Here is a 15,231-nt window from a genome sequence, read left to right as displayed (position 1 = left end):
TCAAGTCTAACGGGAGAGGATTCAATTATAGATAAAAACTCATCAATTATGTAATCCATTCCATGATTGATGAGCGGATAATTTATACGCTTTTTGGCGTTGTTTTTACATAGTTTTTAGTATGAGTTAGTTAGTTTTTAATATATTTTTATTAGTTTTTAAATAAAAATCACATTTCTGGACTTTACTATGAGTTTGTATATTTTTCTGTGATTTCAGGTAATTTCTGGCTGAAATTGAGAGACTCGAGCAAAAATCTGATTCAGAGGCTGAAGAAGGACTGCAGATGCTGTTGGATTCTGACCTCCTTGCACTCAAAGTGGATTTTCTGGAGTTAAAGGAGTCCAAATGGCACGCATTCAATTGCGTTGGAAAGTAGACATCCAGGGCTTTCTAGCAATATATAATAGTTCACACTTTGCCCAAGTTTAGATGACGCAAACTGGCGTTTAACGCCAGCTTTCTGCCCTATTCTGGCGTTAAACGCCAGAAACAAGTTGCAAAGCAGAGTTAAACGCCAGAAACAAGTTACAAACTGGCGTTTAACTCCAAAACGAGTCTCTACATATGAAAGCTCAATGCTCATCCCAAGCACACACCAAGTGGGCCCGGAAGTGGATTTCTGCATCATTTACTCATTCCTGTAACCCTAGGTTATTAGTCTAGTATATAAACTACTTTTAGAGATTTATTTTATATCTTTTGTTAAGCTTTAGATCATATTGTACACGTTTAGGGGGCTGGCCATTCGGCCATGCCTGGACCTTCATCACTTATGTATTTTCAACGGTGGAGTTTCTACACACCATAGATTAAAGTGTGGAGCTCTGCTATTCCTCATGAATTAATGCAAAGTACTATTGTTTATCTATTCAACTCAAGCCTATTTCTTCTCTAAGATATTCATTCACACACAAGAACATGATGAATGTGATGATTATGTGACACTCATCACCATTCTCACTTATGAACGCGTGCCTGACAAACACTTCTGTTCTACATGAAAGCAAGCTTGAATGCATATCTCTTAGCCTCCTGATTTACGATCAGAGTCTTCGTGGTATAGGCTAGAATTATTGGCGGCCATTCTTGAGATCCGGAAAGTCTAAACCTTGTCTGTGGTATTCCGAGTAGGATCTGGGAAGGGATGGCTGTGACGAGCTTCAAACTCTCGAGTGCTGGGCGTAGTGACAGACGCAAAAGGATTACTGAATCCTTTTCCAGCATGATTGAGAACCGACAGATGATTAGCCGTGCGGTGACAGCGCATTTGGACCATTTTCACTGAGAGGACGGGATGTAGCCATTGACAACGGTGATGCCCAACATACAGCTTGCCATGGAAAGGAGTATGAAGGATTGGATCAAGACAGTAGGAAAACAGAGGTTCAGAAGGAACAAAAGCATCTCCATATGCTTATCTGAAATTCTCACCAATGAATTACATAAGTATTTCTATCCTATTTTATATTTTAATTATATTTTAATTATCAAATCTCCATAACCATTTGAATCCACCTGACTGAGATTTACAAGGTGACCATAGCTTGCTTCAAGCCGACAATCTCCGTGGGATCGACCCTTACTCACGTAAGATTTATTACTTGGATGACCCAGTGCACTTGCTGGTTAGTTGTGCGAAGTTGTGACAAAGAACTAAGATTTTGAACGCGCGTATAAAGTTTTTGGCGCCGTTACCAAGGAATGAACGATCACGATTTTGTGCACCATGTTTTTGGCGCCGTTGCCGGGGATTGTTCGAGTTTGGACAACTGACGGTTCATCTTGTTGCTCAGATTAGGTAATTTTATTTTAATTTTACATTTTTATTTTTATTCTTTTTTTTTTTGAAAAATTTTCAAAAAAAAAGAAAAAAATATTTTTATAAAATAAATATTTTAAATTATTCTATGTTCTTCAGAATTTTTAAGGATGAATTCTAGAGTTTCATTGTGATATGTTGAATCCTGGCTGGCTGTTAAGCCATGTCTAACCTTTTTACCGAGGTTTCAACTATCATGAGAAGAGCTTCTTTGTCTTTCTCAGCAATTTAGCTGTTGTATGCAATGTTCTGCTAAAGCTTGGCTGGCCATTGGCCATGTCTAGTGTTTTAGACCGGAGCTTTCACTGAAAGCTTGGCTGGCTAGTAAGCCATGTCTAATTCCTGGACCGGAGTTTTAGACTAACATTGCAAGATTCCTGGAATTTTTATTAAAAATTTTGAAATCCTTATTTTTCTTTTTCAAAATAATTTTCGAAAAATCAAAAAAATTTTATAAAATCATAAAACCAAAAATAATTTTGTGTTTCTTATTTGAGTCTAGTGTCAAATTGTAAGTTTGGTGTCAATTGCATGCTTTTAATTTTTCTTTAAAATTTCGAAAACTCATGCATGTGTTCTTCATGATCTTCAAGTTGTTCTTGATGATCTTCTTTGTTTGATCTTTGCAATTTTATGTTTTATGTCTTTTCTTGTTTTTTATATGCATTTTCAATTTGTTAGTGTATAAACATTGAAAATTTCTAAGTTTGGTGTCTTGCATGTCTTTCTTTTCTTAAAAATATTTTCGAAAACATGTTCTTGATGTTCATCCTGACATTCAAAGTGTTCTTGGTGTTCATCTTGACATTCAAAGTGTTCTTGCATGCATCATGTATTTTGATCTTGAATTTTCATGTTTTGAGTCATTTTCATGTTTTTCTCTTTCCTCATTAAAAATTCAAAAATCAAAAAAATATCTTTCCCTTTTTCTCTCATAAATTTTCGAAAATTTGGTTTGATTTAGTCAAAAAGGCTTTAAAATTTAATTGTTTCTTATGAGTCAAATCAAATTTTCAATTTAAAAATTCTATCTTTTTCAAATCTTTTTCAAAAATCAAATCTTTTTTATTTTTTTCTTTCATAATTTTGAAATTTTCAAACTTTATTTTCAAAATCTTTTTCTTATTTCTATTTCATATTTTTGAAATCAATGCTAACAATTAATGTGATTGATTCAAAAATTTTAAGTTTGTTACTTGCCTAGTAAGAAAGGTTCAATCTTTAAATTTTAAAATCATATCTTTTTGTTCCTTGTTAGTCAAGTAATCAACTTTAATTTTTAAAATCAAATCTTTTTAAATTTCTTTTTCAAATCTTTTTCAAAATCAATTTCAAAAGCTTTTCTAACCTCTTATGTTTTCAAAATTGATTTTCAAATCTTTTTTAAATTAATCCTATCTTTTTGTTTGATTCTTATCTTTTTCAAAATCACCTAACTAATTTTCCCTCTCTAATTTTTGAAAACTCCTATCCACTTTTTCAAAATTCTTTTTAATTAACTAATTGTTTTAAATTTCAATTTTATTTTATTTCTTTTTATATTTTTTAATTCTAATTAATTAATTTAATAAAAACAAAAATATTTTTATTTTATTTTATTTAATTTTCGAATTCTTCCCTCTCTCATCTCCTTCTATTTATTTATTTATCTACTAACACCCCTCTTTCACTCAAAAATTCGAACCCACTCTTCTCCTCTGTGTTCGAATTCTTATCTTTTCCCTCTTCCATTATTCTCTTCTTATATTCATATAAGGAATCTCTATACTGTGACATAGAGGATTCCATATTTTCTTTTCTGTTCTCTTCTTTTTCATATGAGCAGGAACAAGGATAAGAACATTCTTGTTGAAGCTGATCTTGAACCTGAAAGGACTTTGAAGAGGAAGCTAAGGGAAGCTAAAGCACAACTCTTTGGAGAAAATCTGACAGAAATTTTTGAAAAAGAAGGAGACATGGCCGAACCCAACAACAATGCAAGGAAGATGCTTGGTGACTTCACTGCACCAAATTCCAACTTACATGGAAGAAGCATCTCAATCCCTGCCATTGGAGCAAACAATTTTGAGCTAAAGCCTCAATTAGTTTCTCTGATGCAACAGAATTGCAAGTTTCATGGACTTCCATCAGAAGATCCTTTTCAGTTTTTAACTGAATTCTTGCAAATCTGTGATACTGTTAAGACCAATGGGGTTGATCCCGAGGTCTACAGGCTTATGCTTTTCCCATTTGCTGTAAGAGATAGAGCTAGAATATGGTTGGACTCTCAACCTAAAGATAGCCTGAACTCTTGGGATAAGCTGGTCACAACTTTCTTAGCCAAGTTCTTTCCTCCTCAAAAGCTTAGCAAGCTTAGAGTGGATGTTCAAACCTTCAAACAGAAAGAAGGTGAATCCCTCTATGAAGCTTGGGAGAGATACAAGCAACTGACAAAAAAGTGTCCTTCTGACATTCTTTCAGAATGGACCATCCTGGATATATTCTATGATGGTCTGTCTGGATTATCAAAGATGTCATTGGACCATTCTGCAGGTGGTTCCATTCACCTAAAGAAAACGCCTGCAGAAGCTCAGGAACTCATTGACATGGTTGCAAATAACCAGTTCATGTACACTTCTGAAAGGAATCCTGTGAGTAATAGGACGCCTCAGAGGAAGGGAGTTCTTGAAATTGATACTTTGAATGCCATATTCGTTCAGAACAAAATATTAACTCAGCAAGTCAATATGATTTCTCAGAGTCTGAATGGATTGCAAGCTGCATCCAACAGTACTAAAGAAGCATCTTCTGAAGAAGAAGCTTATGATCCTGAGAACCCTACAATAGTAGAAGTGAATTACATGGGAGAACCCTATGGAAATACCTATAATCCCTCATGGAGAAATCATCCAAATTTCTCATGGAAGGATCAACAAAAGCCTCAACAAGGCTATAATAATGGTGGAAGAAACAGGTTTAGCAATAGCAAGCCTTTTCCATCATCCTCTCAGCAACAGACAGAGAATTCTGAGCAGAATCCATCTAGCTTAGAAAATATAGTCTCTGATCTATCTAAGGCCACTCTAAGTTTCATGAATGAAACAAGGTCCTCCATTAGAAATTTGGAGGCACAAGTGGGCCAGCTGAGAAAAAGAGTCACTGAAACTCCTCCCAGTACTCTCCCAAGCAATATAGAAGAAAATTCCAAGAGAGAGTGCAAGGCCATAACCTTACTTGGTGTGGCCGAACCCAGAGAGGAGGAGGAGGACGTGAATCCTAGTGAGGAAGACCTCCTGGGACGTTCACTGACCAATAAGGAGTTTCCCTTTGAGGAACCAAAGGAATCTGAGGCTCATCTAGAGACCATAGAGATTCCATTGAACCTCTTTTTATCATTCATGAGCTCTGATGACTATTCATCTTCTGAAGAAGATGAAGACATTGTTCAAGGGCAAGCTGCCCAGTATTTGGGAGCAATCATGAAGCTGAATGCCAAGCTATTTGGTAATGAGACTTGGGAGGACGAGCTTCCATTGCTCATTGATGAACTAAATATCTGGGTTTAGCACACTTTAACTCAACAGAAATAGGATCCTGGTAAATTCCTAATTCCCTGTAACATAGGCACCATGACCTTTGAGAAGGCTCTGTGTGACCTGGAGTCAGGCATAAACCTCATGCCACTCTCTGTAATAGAGAAACTGGGAATCTATGAGGTACAAGCTGCAAGAATCTCACTAGAGATGGCAGACAAATCAATGAAACAGGCTTATGGATTAGTAGAGGACTTGTTAGTAAAGGTTGAAGGCCTTTACATCCCTGCTGATTTCATAATCCTAGACACTGGGAAGGATGAGGATGAATCCATCATCCTTGGAAGACCCTTCCTAGCCACAGCAAAAGATGTGATTGATGTGGACAGGGGAGAGTTGGTCCTTCAACTGAATGAGGACTACCTTGTATTTAAGACTCAAGGTTCTCCTTCTGTAACCATGGAGAGGAAGCATGAAAAGCTTCTCTCACTGCAGAGTCAACCAAAGCCCCCATAGTTAAACTCTAAGTTTGGTGTTGGGAGGCCACAACCAAACTCTAAGTTTGGTGTTGAACCCCCACATTCAAACTCTAAGTTTGGTGTTGGGAGGTCCCAACAATGCTCTGAACATCTGTGAGGATCCATGAGAGCTCATTGTCAAGCTATTGACATTAAAGAAGCGCTTGTTGGGAGGCAACCCAATGTTATTTAATTATATCTATTTATTTTCCATTACTATTTTATGTTTTCTTTAGGTTGATGATCATGTGAAATCACAAAAACTACTGAAAAATTAAAAACAGAATGAAAAATAACATTAAAAATAGCTCACCCTGGAGGAAGAGCTTACTGGCATTTAAACGCCAGTAAGAAGCATCAAACTAGCGTTTAACGCCAGAAAGAAGCATCAAGCTGGCGTTAAATGCCAGAAACAAGCACCAGACTGGCGTTTAACGCTAGAACAGAGCATGGAATTGGGGTTAAACGCTAGGATTGCACTGCAAGGGCGTTTACACGCCTAATAGGAGCAGGGATGATACATCCTTGACCCCTCAGGATCTGTAGACCCTACAGGATCCCCACCTACCCCACCTCTCTCTCTCCCCCTCCATCTCCTCCATTTTCTTTCTTCTTTTGCTCAAGGATGAGCAAACCTTTTAAGTTTGGTGTGGTAAAAGCGTTGTTTTTTGTTTTTCCATAACCATTTATGGCACCTAAGGCCGGAGAAACCTCTAGAAAGAGGAAAGGGAAGACAAAAGCTTCCACCTCCAAGTCATGGGAGATGGAGAGATTCATCTCACGGGTCCATAGCTCAGTAGTAGAGCATTTGACTGCACAAAAAGAGAGCCCACTCATGGACCTAAACAAGAGCATGAGGTATTTCCTCACCAAGAAATCCCTGAGATACCTCAAGGGATACATTTTTCTCCACACAACTATTAGGAGCAAATAAGGATAGGAGCACCAAAATCACTAGGGATGAAGCAACAAAGGCAAGGAAGAGACATAGAGGAGCTCAAGAGCACCATTGGTTCTTCAAGAAGAGGAAGATGCCACCCTCACTAAGGTGGACCTGTTCCTTAATCTCCTTGTTCTTATTTTCCTGTTTTTCAGTTTTTGAGCCTTATGTTTTATTTATGTTTGTGTCTTTACTATATGATCATTAGTGTTTAAGTGTCTATGTCTTAAAGCTATGAATGTCTTATGAATCCATCACCTCTCTTAAATGAAAAATGCTTTTAATCACAAAAGAACAAGAAGTACATGATTTCGAATTCATCCTTGAAATTAGTTTAATTATTTTGATGTGGTAACAATACTTTTTGTTTTCTAAATGAATGCTTGAACAGTGCATATATCTTTTGAATTTGTTGTTTATGAATGTTAAAATTGTTGGCTCTTGAAAGAAAGATAAAAAGGGAGAAATGTTATTTGATGATTTGAAAAATCATAAAAATGATTCTTGAAGCAAGAAAAAACAGTGAATACAAAAGCTTGCGAAAAAAAAGAAAAGAAAATTGGCAAAAAAAAATAAAAGAAAGAAAAAGAAAAAGCAAGCAGAAAAAGCCAAGAGCTCTTTAAACCAAAAGGCAAGAGCAAAAAGCCAGTAACTCTTTAAACCAAAAGGCAAGGGTAATAAAAAGGATCCAAGGCTTTGAGCATCAGTGGATAGGAGGGCCCAAAGGAATAAAATCCTGGCCTAAGCGGCTAAACCAAGCTGTCCCTACCCATGTGCTTGTGGCGTGAAGGTGTCAAGCCAAAAGCTTGAGACTAAGCGGTTAAAGTCAAGGTCCAAAGTAAAAAAAGAGTGTGCTTAAGAACCCTGGACACCTCTAACTGGGGACTCTAGCAAAGCTGAGTCACAATCTGAAAAGGTTCACCCAGTTATGTGTCTGTGACATTTATGTATCCGGTGGTAATACTGGAAAACAAAGTGCTTAGGGCCACGGCCAAGACTCATAAAGTAGCTGTGTTCAAGAATCAACATACTGAACTAGGAGAATCAATAACACTATCTAAATTCTAAGTTCCTATAGATGCGAATCATTCTGAACTTCAATGGATTAAGTGAGATGCCAAAACTATTCAGAGGCAAAAAGCTACTAGTCCCGCTCATCTGATTAGAGCTAAGTTTCATTGATATTTTGGGATTTATAGTATATTCTCTTATTTTTATCCTATTTGATTTTCAGTTGCTTGGGGACAAGGAACAATTTAAGTTTGGTATTGTGATGAGCGGATCATTTATACGCTTTTTTGGCATTGTTTTTACATAGTTTTTAGTATGATTTAGTTAGTTTTAATATATTTTTATTAGTTTTTAAATAAAAATCACATTTTTGGACTTTACTATGAGTTTGTGTATTTTTCTGTGATTTCAGGTAATTTCTGGCTGAAATTGAGGGACTTGAGCAAAAATCTAATTCAGAGGCTGAAGAAGGACTGTAGATGCTGTTGGATTCTGACCTCCCTGCACTCAAAGTGGATTTTCTGGAGCTACAAAAACCCAAATGGTGCACTCTCAATTGCGTTAAAAAATAGACATCCAGGACTTTCCAGAAATATATAATACTTCACACTTTGCCCAAGTTTAAACGACGCAAACTGGCGTTTAACGCCAGCTTTATGCCCTATTCTGGCGTTAAACGCCAGAAACAAGTTGCAAAGCAGAGTTAAACGCCAGAAACAAGTTACAAACTAGCGTTTAACTCCAAAAAGAGTCTCTACACATGAAAGCTCAATGCTCAGCCCAAGCACACACCAAGTGGGCCCGGAAGTGGATTTCTGCATCATTTACTCATTCCTGTAACCCTAGGTTACTAGTCTAGTATATAAACTACTTTTAGAGATTTATTTTATATCTTTTGTTAAGCTTTAGATCATATTGTACACGTTTAGGGGGCTGGCCATTCAGCCATGCCTGGACCTTCATCACTTATGTATTTTCAACGGTGGAGTTTCTACACACCATAGATTAAGGTGTGGAGCTCTACTGTTCCTCATGAATTAATGGAAAGTACTATTGTTTTTCTATTCAACTCAAGCTTATTTCTTCTCTAAGATATTCATTCGCACACAAGAACATGACGAATGTGATGATTATGTGACGCTCATCACCATTCTCACTTATTGACGCGTGCCTAACAAACACTTCCGTTCTACATGAAAGCAAGCTTGAATGCATATCTCTTAGCCTCCTGATTTACGATCAGAGTCTTCGTGGTATAGGCTAGAATTATTGGCGGCCATTCTTGAGATCCGGAAAGTCTAAACCTTGTCTGTGGTATTCCGAGTAGGATCTGGGAAGGGATGGCTGTGACGAGCTTCAAACTCGCGAGTGCTGGGCGTAGTGACAGACGCAAAAGGATTACTGAATCCTATTCCAGCATGATCGAGAACCGACAGATGATTAGCCGTGCGGTGACAGCGCATTTGGACCATTTTCACTGAGAGGACGGGATGTAGCCATTGACAACGGTGATGCCCAACATACAGCTTGCCATGGAAAGGAGTATGAAGGATTGGATGAAGACAGTAGGAAAACAGAGGTTCAGAAGGTACAAAAGCATCTCCATATGCTTATCTGAAATTCTCACCAATGAATTACATAAGAATTTCTATCCTATTTTATATTTTAATTATCAAATCTCCATAACCATTTGAATCCGCCTGATTGAGATTTACAAGGTGACCATAGCTTGCTTCAAGCTAAGCCGACAATCTCTGTGGGATCGACCCTTACTCACGTAAGGTTTATTACTTGGATGACCCAGTGCACTTGATGGTTAGTTGTGCGAAGTTGTGACAAAGAACTAAGATTTTGAACGCGCGTATAAAGTTTTTGGCGCCGTTACCGAGGAACGAACGATCACGATTTTGTGCACCAATGATCAACCTCCTCAAAGTCTTCAACTATGATATGCCTTGGAGGTTGTACACCCTCGTCAACATCAAATTCAAACGTCTTAGAAGGAAGCTCTATGACTTGAGATTCCCATGGAGGTTCCGCATCTCCTAAATCTTTAACCGCTTCTTCTTCTTCAATAATTTCGGCGTTCTCCACTTGCTTTAGTACAAAATCCAGCTCCTCCTTGATGACTTGATGATTAGGACTTTTGTGTGGTTTAGAATTTACAATAAATTCTCGTTGTAAAGTATAGTTCCTAAACCAACAAATATCCTTTCATACAAAAATTTAGGTTGTCACTAGTACAAACCCCTAAATTTATAAACTGAAGTATTGGAACCTCGGGTCGTTCTCCCTAGGAATTACAATAAAGTATTCTTGTTATTGGTTATGGAGTATGTTTGGGGTTTTTGAGATTTTGGACAAGAAATATAAATGGCAAAGAAGATCAACTAACAACTAACAAAGCTCTTGGCTAGATATGAGAACTAGAAGTCCTATCCTAGTTATCCTCCTCAATTGTGACCACAAATTATCCATTGCTACCACTTAGTTAACCTCTAACCATGGAGGAAAGTCAAGTGGATGAATCAACTTGATTCCACAAGTCCTAGCCAACTCCCAAGGGAAAGACTAGCTTTAGTGGTATCCAAATCAATTAGCAACTTCTAATTATCAATCAACGAAGGAATTAGATAACTCAAGTGTCACTAATTACTCCACCTAGGCCAAGAGGTACAAAATCTACACTAAAATCTAACCAAGTATTTCATCAAACACTTGGAAGGTACTAAAGAGAAGCATAGTAAATGGATAACAACAATAAAATCTAACAACAATTATTGCAAAGAATTAATAACAACAATTAAAGAAAATAAGATCTACATGAATTACCTCAAATTGCATTAAAAGAAAATAGAATTAACAAGAGTAGATCTACAAACAAAATAGAAGAAAGAAATAACAACAATAGAAGAATGATGAATGTAACAACATAAAATTGAAAGGTAGAAGAAGAGGAAAGCATGAATTGAAACCTAGATCTAAATTATTGAACTAAACCTAATCCTAATTCTAATCCTAGAGAGAAGTGAGAGCTTCTCTCTCTAAAGCTAAGACTAAAACTAATCCCTATGTGTGTTATAATGATCATCCCCCCTTTCCTCCCTTCAATCCTTGGTCCTTTTGAGTGTTTTTGGCACCAAAGTTGACTTGGATTGGACCCTACAGGCCTTGAGAATTCGCTGGCCACGATTTCATTAAAAAAATCATAAATCAACACCGACGCGTACGCGCACAGCACGCGTACGCGCACAGCACGCGTACGCGTCCATGGGCGATTTCGCAAAGTGCGCGTAAGCGCCTGGTCCGCGCGCGCGTCCATGGCCGAGTTCAACTCTTTGGCTTTTCATGATCTTCTCCACTTGCATGCTTCCTTCCTTGCTCCCTTGATCCATTCCTAGCCTTTTTCAACCTGAGATTACTAACAAACACATCAAGGCATCTTATGGAATCAAGTAGAAAGTAAAGTTATCTAATCAAAGGCCAAAAAGCATGCTTTTTACACTTAAGCACAAATAAGGGAGAGATCGCAAAATCATGCTAAATCATTGGCTAAATGTGAGAAAAGGTTAGCAAAATGCTCTAAATCCAACACAAGATAAACCCTGAAAATGGGGTTTATCATGACTTCCACCTCTTGTTCAACCTCCCTTAATTCTTCAACTATTCCTTCATCTTCAAGGGTCTCTCATACCTCCATCGTTTGGGCCTCCTCTTGCTTTTCCTGAAGTATAGATGCGTGAACCCGATCCATTAAGTCCCTAAGACGATCCCTTCTCTCTTGTTCTATGATACCAGCATAATTGGGATCGTATGGCTCTTGGATTGATGGATATGGGTGAAAAGAAAGTGCACTAGAGCTCGAGGGTGGAGTATTGGGGGTAGAGGATGGATCCACACGGGATATAAGAGTTTGGAGAGTAGAGGTGAGACTAGTGAGAGTAGAGGTAAGTGTGGTTTAAAACTCTCTTTGCCATTGGCGAATAACACTAAAGGTATCATCTATGGGAGTTTGGGGTGGATAGGAGGATTCATTTGTTGGGAGAAAGGGCTTATAATACGAAGGTGGTTCTTCTTGATAAGGATATGGAGATGGTGTATATTGAGGTGGTGGTTCTTGGGGGTAATTGTGTTGGAATTAGGTTGGTTCTATGTATGGTTCGTATGGTTCATATGGTGGTTGGTATGGTGGATAAGGGTTAGGGTCAATTGGAAGTGTTTGATTGTAGGTGGCTTGTGAGTATGGTGGTTCAAAACTATGTTGAGGAAGGGGTTCATAGGCATATGGTGGGGCTTGTTGGTAACTACAAGGGAGTCCACCATAGCTATTGGATTGATATGCATCCTGGAATGGCTCTTGCTCATAGTATGTTGGTGGAGGTTGTTGCCAAAAAGGTTGATCATATGCTCGAGGCTCGACCCACCTTTGATGGTTCCATCCTTTATGCATATCCTCATTGTAATCTCCACTTCCTACAACATAATTATAACCAAACTCATAGCCAAAGGGGTGAGAATTCATAGTAGCAAGAGAAAATAAAAACAAAAACTAATAAGAAATAATGAAAATAAACTCCTAAAACTAAAAACAACTAACAAAGAAACAAAAAAGCAAACATATTCACAATATTCACAATAACCAATAATAAGGCACACATTTGCAATTTTCCGGTAACGGCGCCAAAAATTTGACAGAGGAAAATGTCGGTAAAGATTCTTACAAAAATTATTGCGTTGCAAGTATAGTTCTAAACCGACAACTAAACCTTAGTCAATGTTTAAATTGTTTGTCACAATACAAACCCAATAAAAATAAACCAAAGTATTTAAACCTCGGGTCATCTCTCAAGGAATTGCAGGGAAGTATGTTACTATTGGTTATGGAAAAGTATTTTTGGGGGTTTTAAATGTTGAACAAGGAATGTAAATGACAAGGAAATAAAACTAGCAACCAAGGAAAGTCCTAAAAAGGATTGATAATTGGAATTCCTATCTCCATTATCATAGTCACTTGTGATGGTAATTGCCTTTTGCTCTCACTTAGTTAACCTCTAACAATTGAAGGTAAGTCAAGTGAGCAATTCAACTTGAGTTCACAAGTCCTAATCAAAGACTAGAGTTAGTGAAGCTCAAGCCAACTAGCAACTTTCAATCACCAACCAACAAGAGACTTTGACAATTCAAGAGTCTTCAATTTACTCAATCTAAGCTAAGAACATAAAAATCTAACGTAAAATCCAACCAAGCATTTTATCAAACACTTGGAAGGCATAAAGTAAAAACATAGAAAATTAACAAGGCATAGCAAAATCTAAGACTAACAATTGCAAGAGGAAACAATAACAACAAAGTAAAGAAAGCAATCATAAACATGGAAACATAAATTGCATTAATACGGATTAAAGGAAACAAGAAGAATAATTCATAAACTAAATTGGCAACATAAAGTAATCAATAAGAAAAATAGATAACTAAGGTACTAGAACAAATAAAAGTAGAAGAGGAATTAAATTAAAGTAAAGTAGAAATCTGAATTTGAGAAAAGCTAAACCTAAAAACCCTAAAACCTAGAGAGAGGAGAGAGCCTCTCTCTCTAGAAAACTACATCTAAAACCTAATAATTGTGAATGAAAGTGTGAATGATTCATTCCCACTCCCAGCTCCACTCTGCAGCCTCTATTCTTCACTTTTGAGCTTGAAACTGTGCCAAAAGCAGCCCAGAAATCGCCCCCAGCGTTTTCTGTAAATTGCAGCATGTGACGCTCTGTCACGCATATGCGTCACCCATGCGTGCGCATCGCTACCAGATTCTGAAATACTTTATTTCTTGTGTTCCTTCCACTTTTACATGCTTCTGTTTCATCCTCTAAGCCATTCCTGCCCTATAAAATCTGAAAACACTTAACACACATATCACGGCATCGAATGGCAATAAGAGAGAATTAAAATTAGCAAATTTAAGGCCAAAGAAGCATATTTTCAATCATAGCACAAAATTAGGAAGAAAAATGTAAAACATGCAAATTATATGAATAAGTGTGAAAATAATGGATAAAATCCACTCAATTCAGCATAAAAGGTACCACGAAATAGTGGTACATACACTTGCCGGTTAGGTTGTGGACTTTGAATTTCGTACCAGTGCCCCTAGAGCTTACAATAATGGTAGAATAGTTTCAAGCAATTCGAGCCAATATGACCTTTCTGTTTGCATTTACGTTATTTAATAGAAGGACAGTCTGAGAAGGAATGTCTAGAACGGTTACAATTTTGACAAAATTTATCCTTTCCGCATGTGACAGCAAAGACGGTTTCACTCTTAGGGTGAGTCAATCCCAAGTGCGTTTCTTCATACTTAAGAGGAGGAAATGCATCTTCAAGAGTAGGCAAGGGATTTTGATGAAGAAGAGAAGCTCTAACCAACTCATAGTCATCAGTAAGTCCCATAAAAAACTGTATGAGACGTGTTCGGTTTCGATAATCCTTATATGCCTTTGCATCAGTGGAGTCTTTAAGAACAGGCTCACAAGAGGTCAATTGATCCCAAATAAGTTTCATCTGAGGAAGCAAATCAAAAACTGCTTGTCCACATTCTTGCTTAAGGCTATGAAGCTCCTTTAGGAGTTGGTATTGATAGGAGAGATTAAAAATAGTGTAACATTTTGCCAAACGATCCCATACCTCTTTAGCAGTTTCAAAACGCCCGAACTGTAAATGAATGCATGCAGTAGAAGTGTTGCAAAATCAAGTGATAATCTGATGATTTTTACTATCCCAATCTTCCAATTTCTCCGTAAAGTCTTTCTCATCAACATCCTCCTTGGATTTGGAGGTCCCATCTTTTGATTTTTTAGTCACAATTGGCTTAATAGGACAAATAACATTACCAGTCACATAGTACCATAATTTTCTCCCTTTAAGAAATCCTCTCATAGCTTTAACCCAATGATCATAATTGGAGCTATTAAGGATAACAGGAATAGGCTGAAAAAATTCAGTTTTTCAATAATAGCAGAAACAAAGACAAAAAGATAAGAAATTGCAAATCGGGTAAAAAACAAGAAAACGGAGGACAGGATCGAAAAGAGCTCACCAAAAAATCTTAGGAAAGGTCCCACTGTCCGCCACATTAGCAACCACGTCAGCTATCATGTCAGCAGAGAAGGACACCTGGCGATCGTGAGAGGAGGAGGGAGACACGTCAACACTGACGCGCCGAGGATGAGGCACGCAAGTCTGAAGGTGGGTTGGGTCGGGCCGGTAGGGGCGCGGGTTGAAAGCGGGTCCGTGGGGTGTGTCGTTGCATGACACGTAGTGCGTTGCGGGGCCGTTGATCCTGGGCGTAGATCCAACAGCGCTAGAGGCGTCTGGAGGGAGGAAGAACCTAAACCGAACAACGAACTTCAAGTGGCGCGTCCGGTGACTATT

At 37.7% G+C, this 15,231-nt stretch overlaps 1 protein-coding gene and 1 non-coding gene across 2 annotated transcripts; both read right to left on the bottom strand.

Annotated features, from left to right (window-relative positions):
• Nucleotides 1-4,170: 4,170 nt before the first annotated feature.
• On the bottom strand, nucleotides 4,171-4,274 carry LOC148549351 (small nucleolar RNA R71). The gene has a single exon (XR_015897696.1). It is a non-coding gene; the product is annotated as a small nucleolar RNA R71 (small nucleolar RNA).
• A 9,748-nt stretch (nucleotides 4,275-14,022) lies between these two features.
• Nucleotides 14,023-14,955, bottom strand: LOC107611367 (uncharacterized). The gene is made up of 3 exons (XM_016313303.1): nucleotides 14,897-14,955; nucleotides 14,617-14,764; nucleotides 14,023-14,511 (listed from the first exon to the last, which is right to left on the bottom strand). The coding sequence occupies exons 1-3, from the start codon at nucleotides 14,953-14,955 to the stop codon at nucleotides 14,023-14,025; spliced, it is 696 nt and encodes a 231-aa protein (XP_016168789.1).
• Between the last annotated feature and the right edge of the window lie 276 nt (nucleotides 14,956-15,231).

The sequence above is a fragment of the Arachis ipaensis genome, chromosome B8 (genome assembly GCF_059453495.1).
Source record: "Arachis ipaensis isolate K30076 ecotype BB chromosome B8, ASM5945349v1, whole genome shotgun sequence".
NCBI lineage: Eukaryota > Viridiplantae > Streptophyta > Magnoliopsida > Fabales > Fabaceae > Arachis > Arachis ipaensis.
This window is presented reverse-complemented; position numbering and strand designations above follow the sequence as displayed.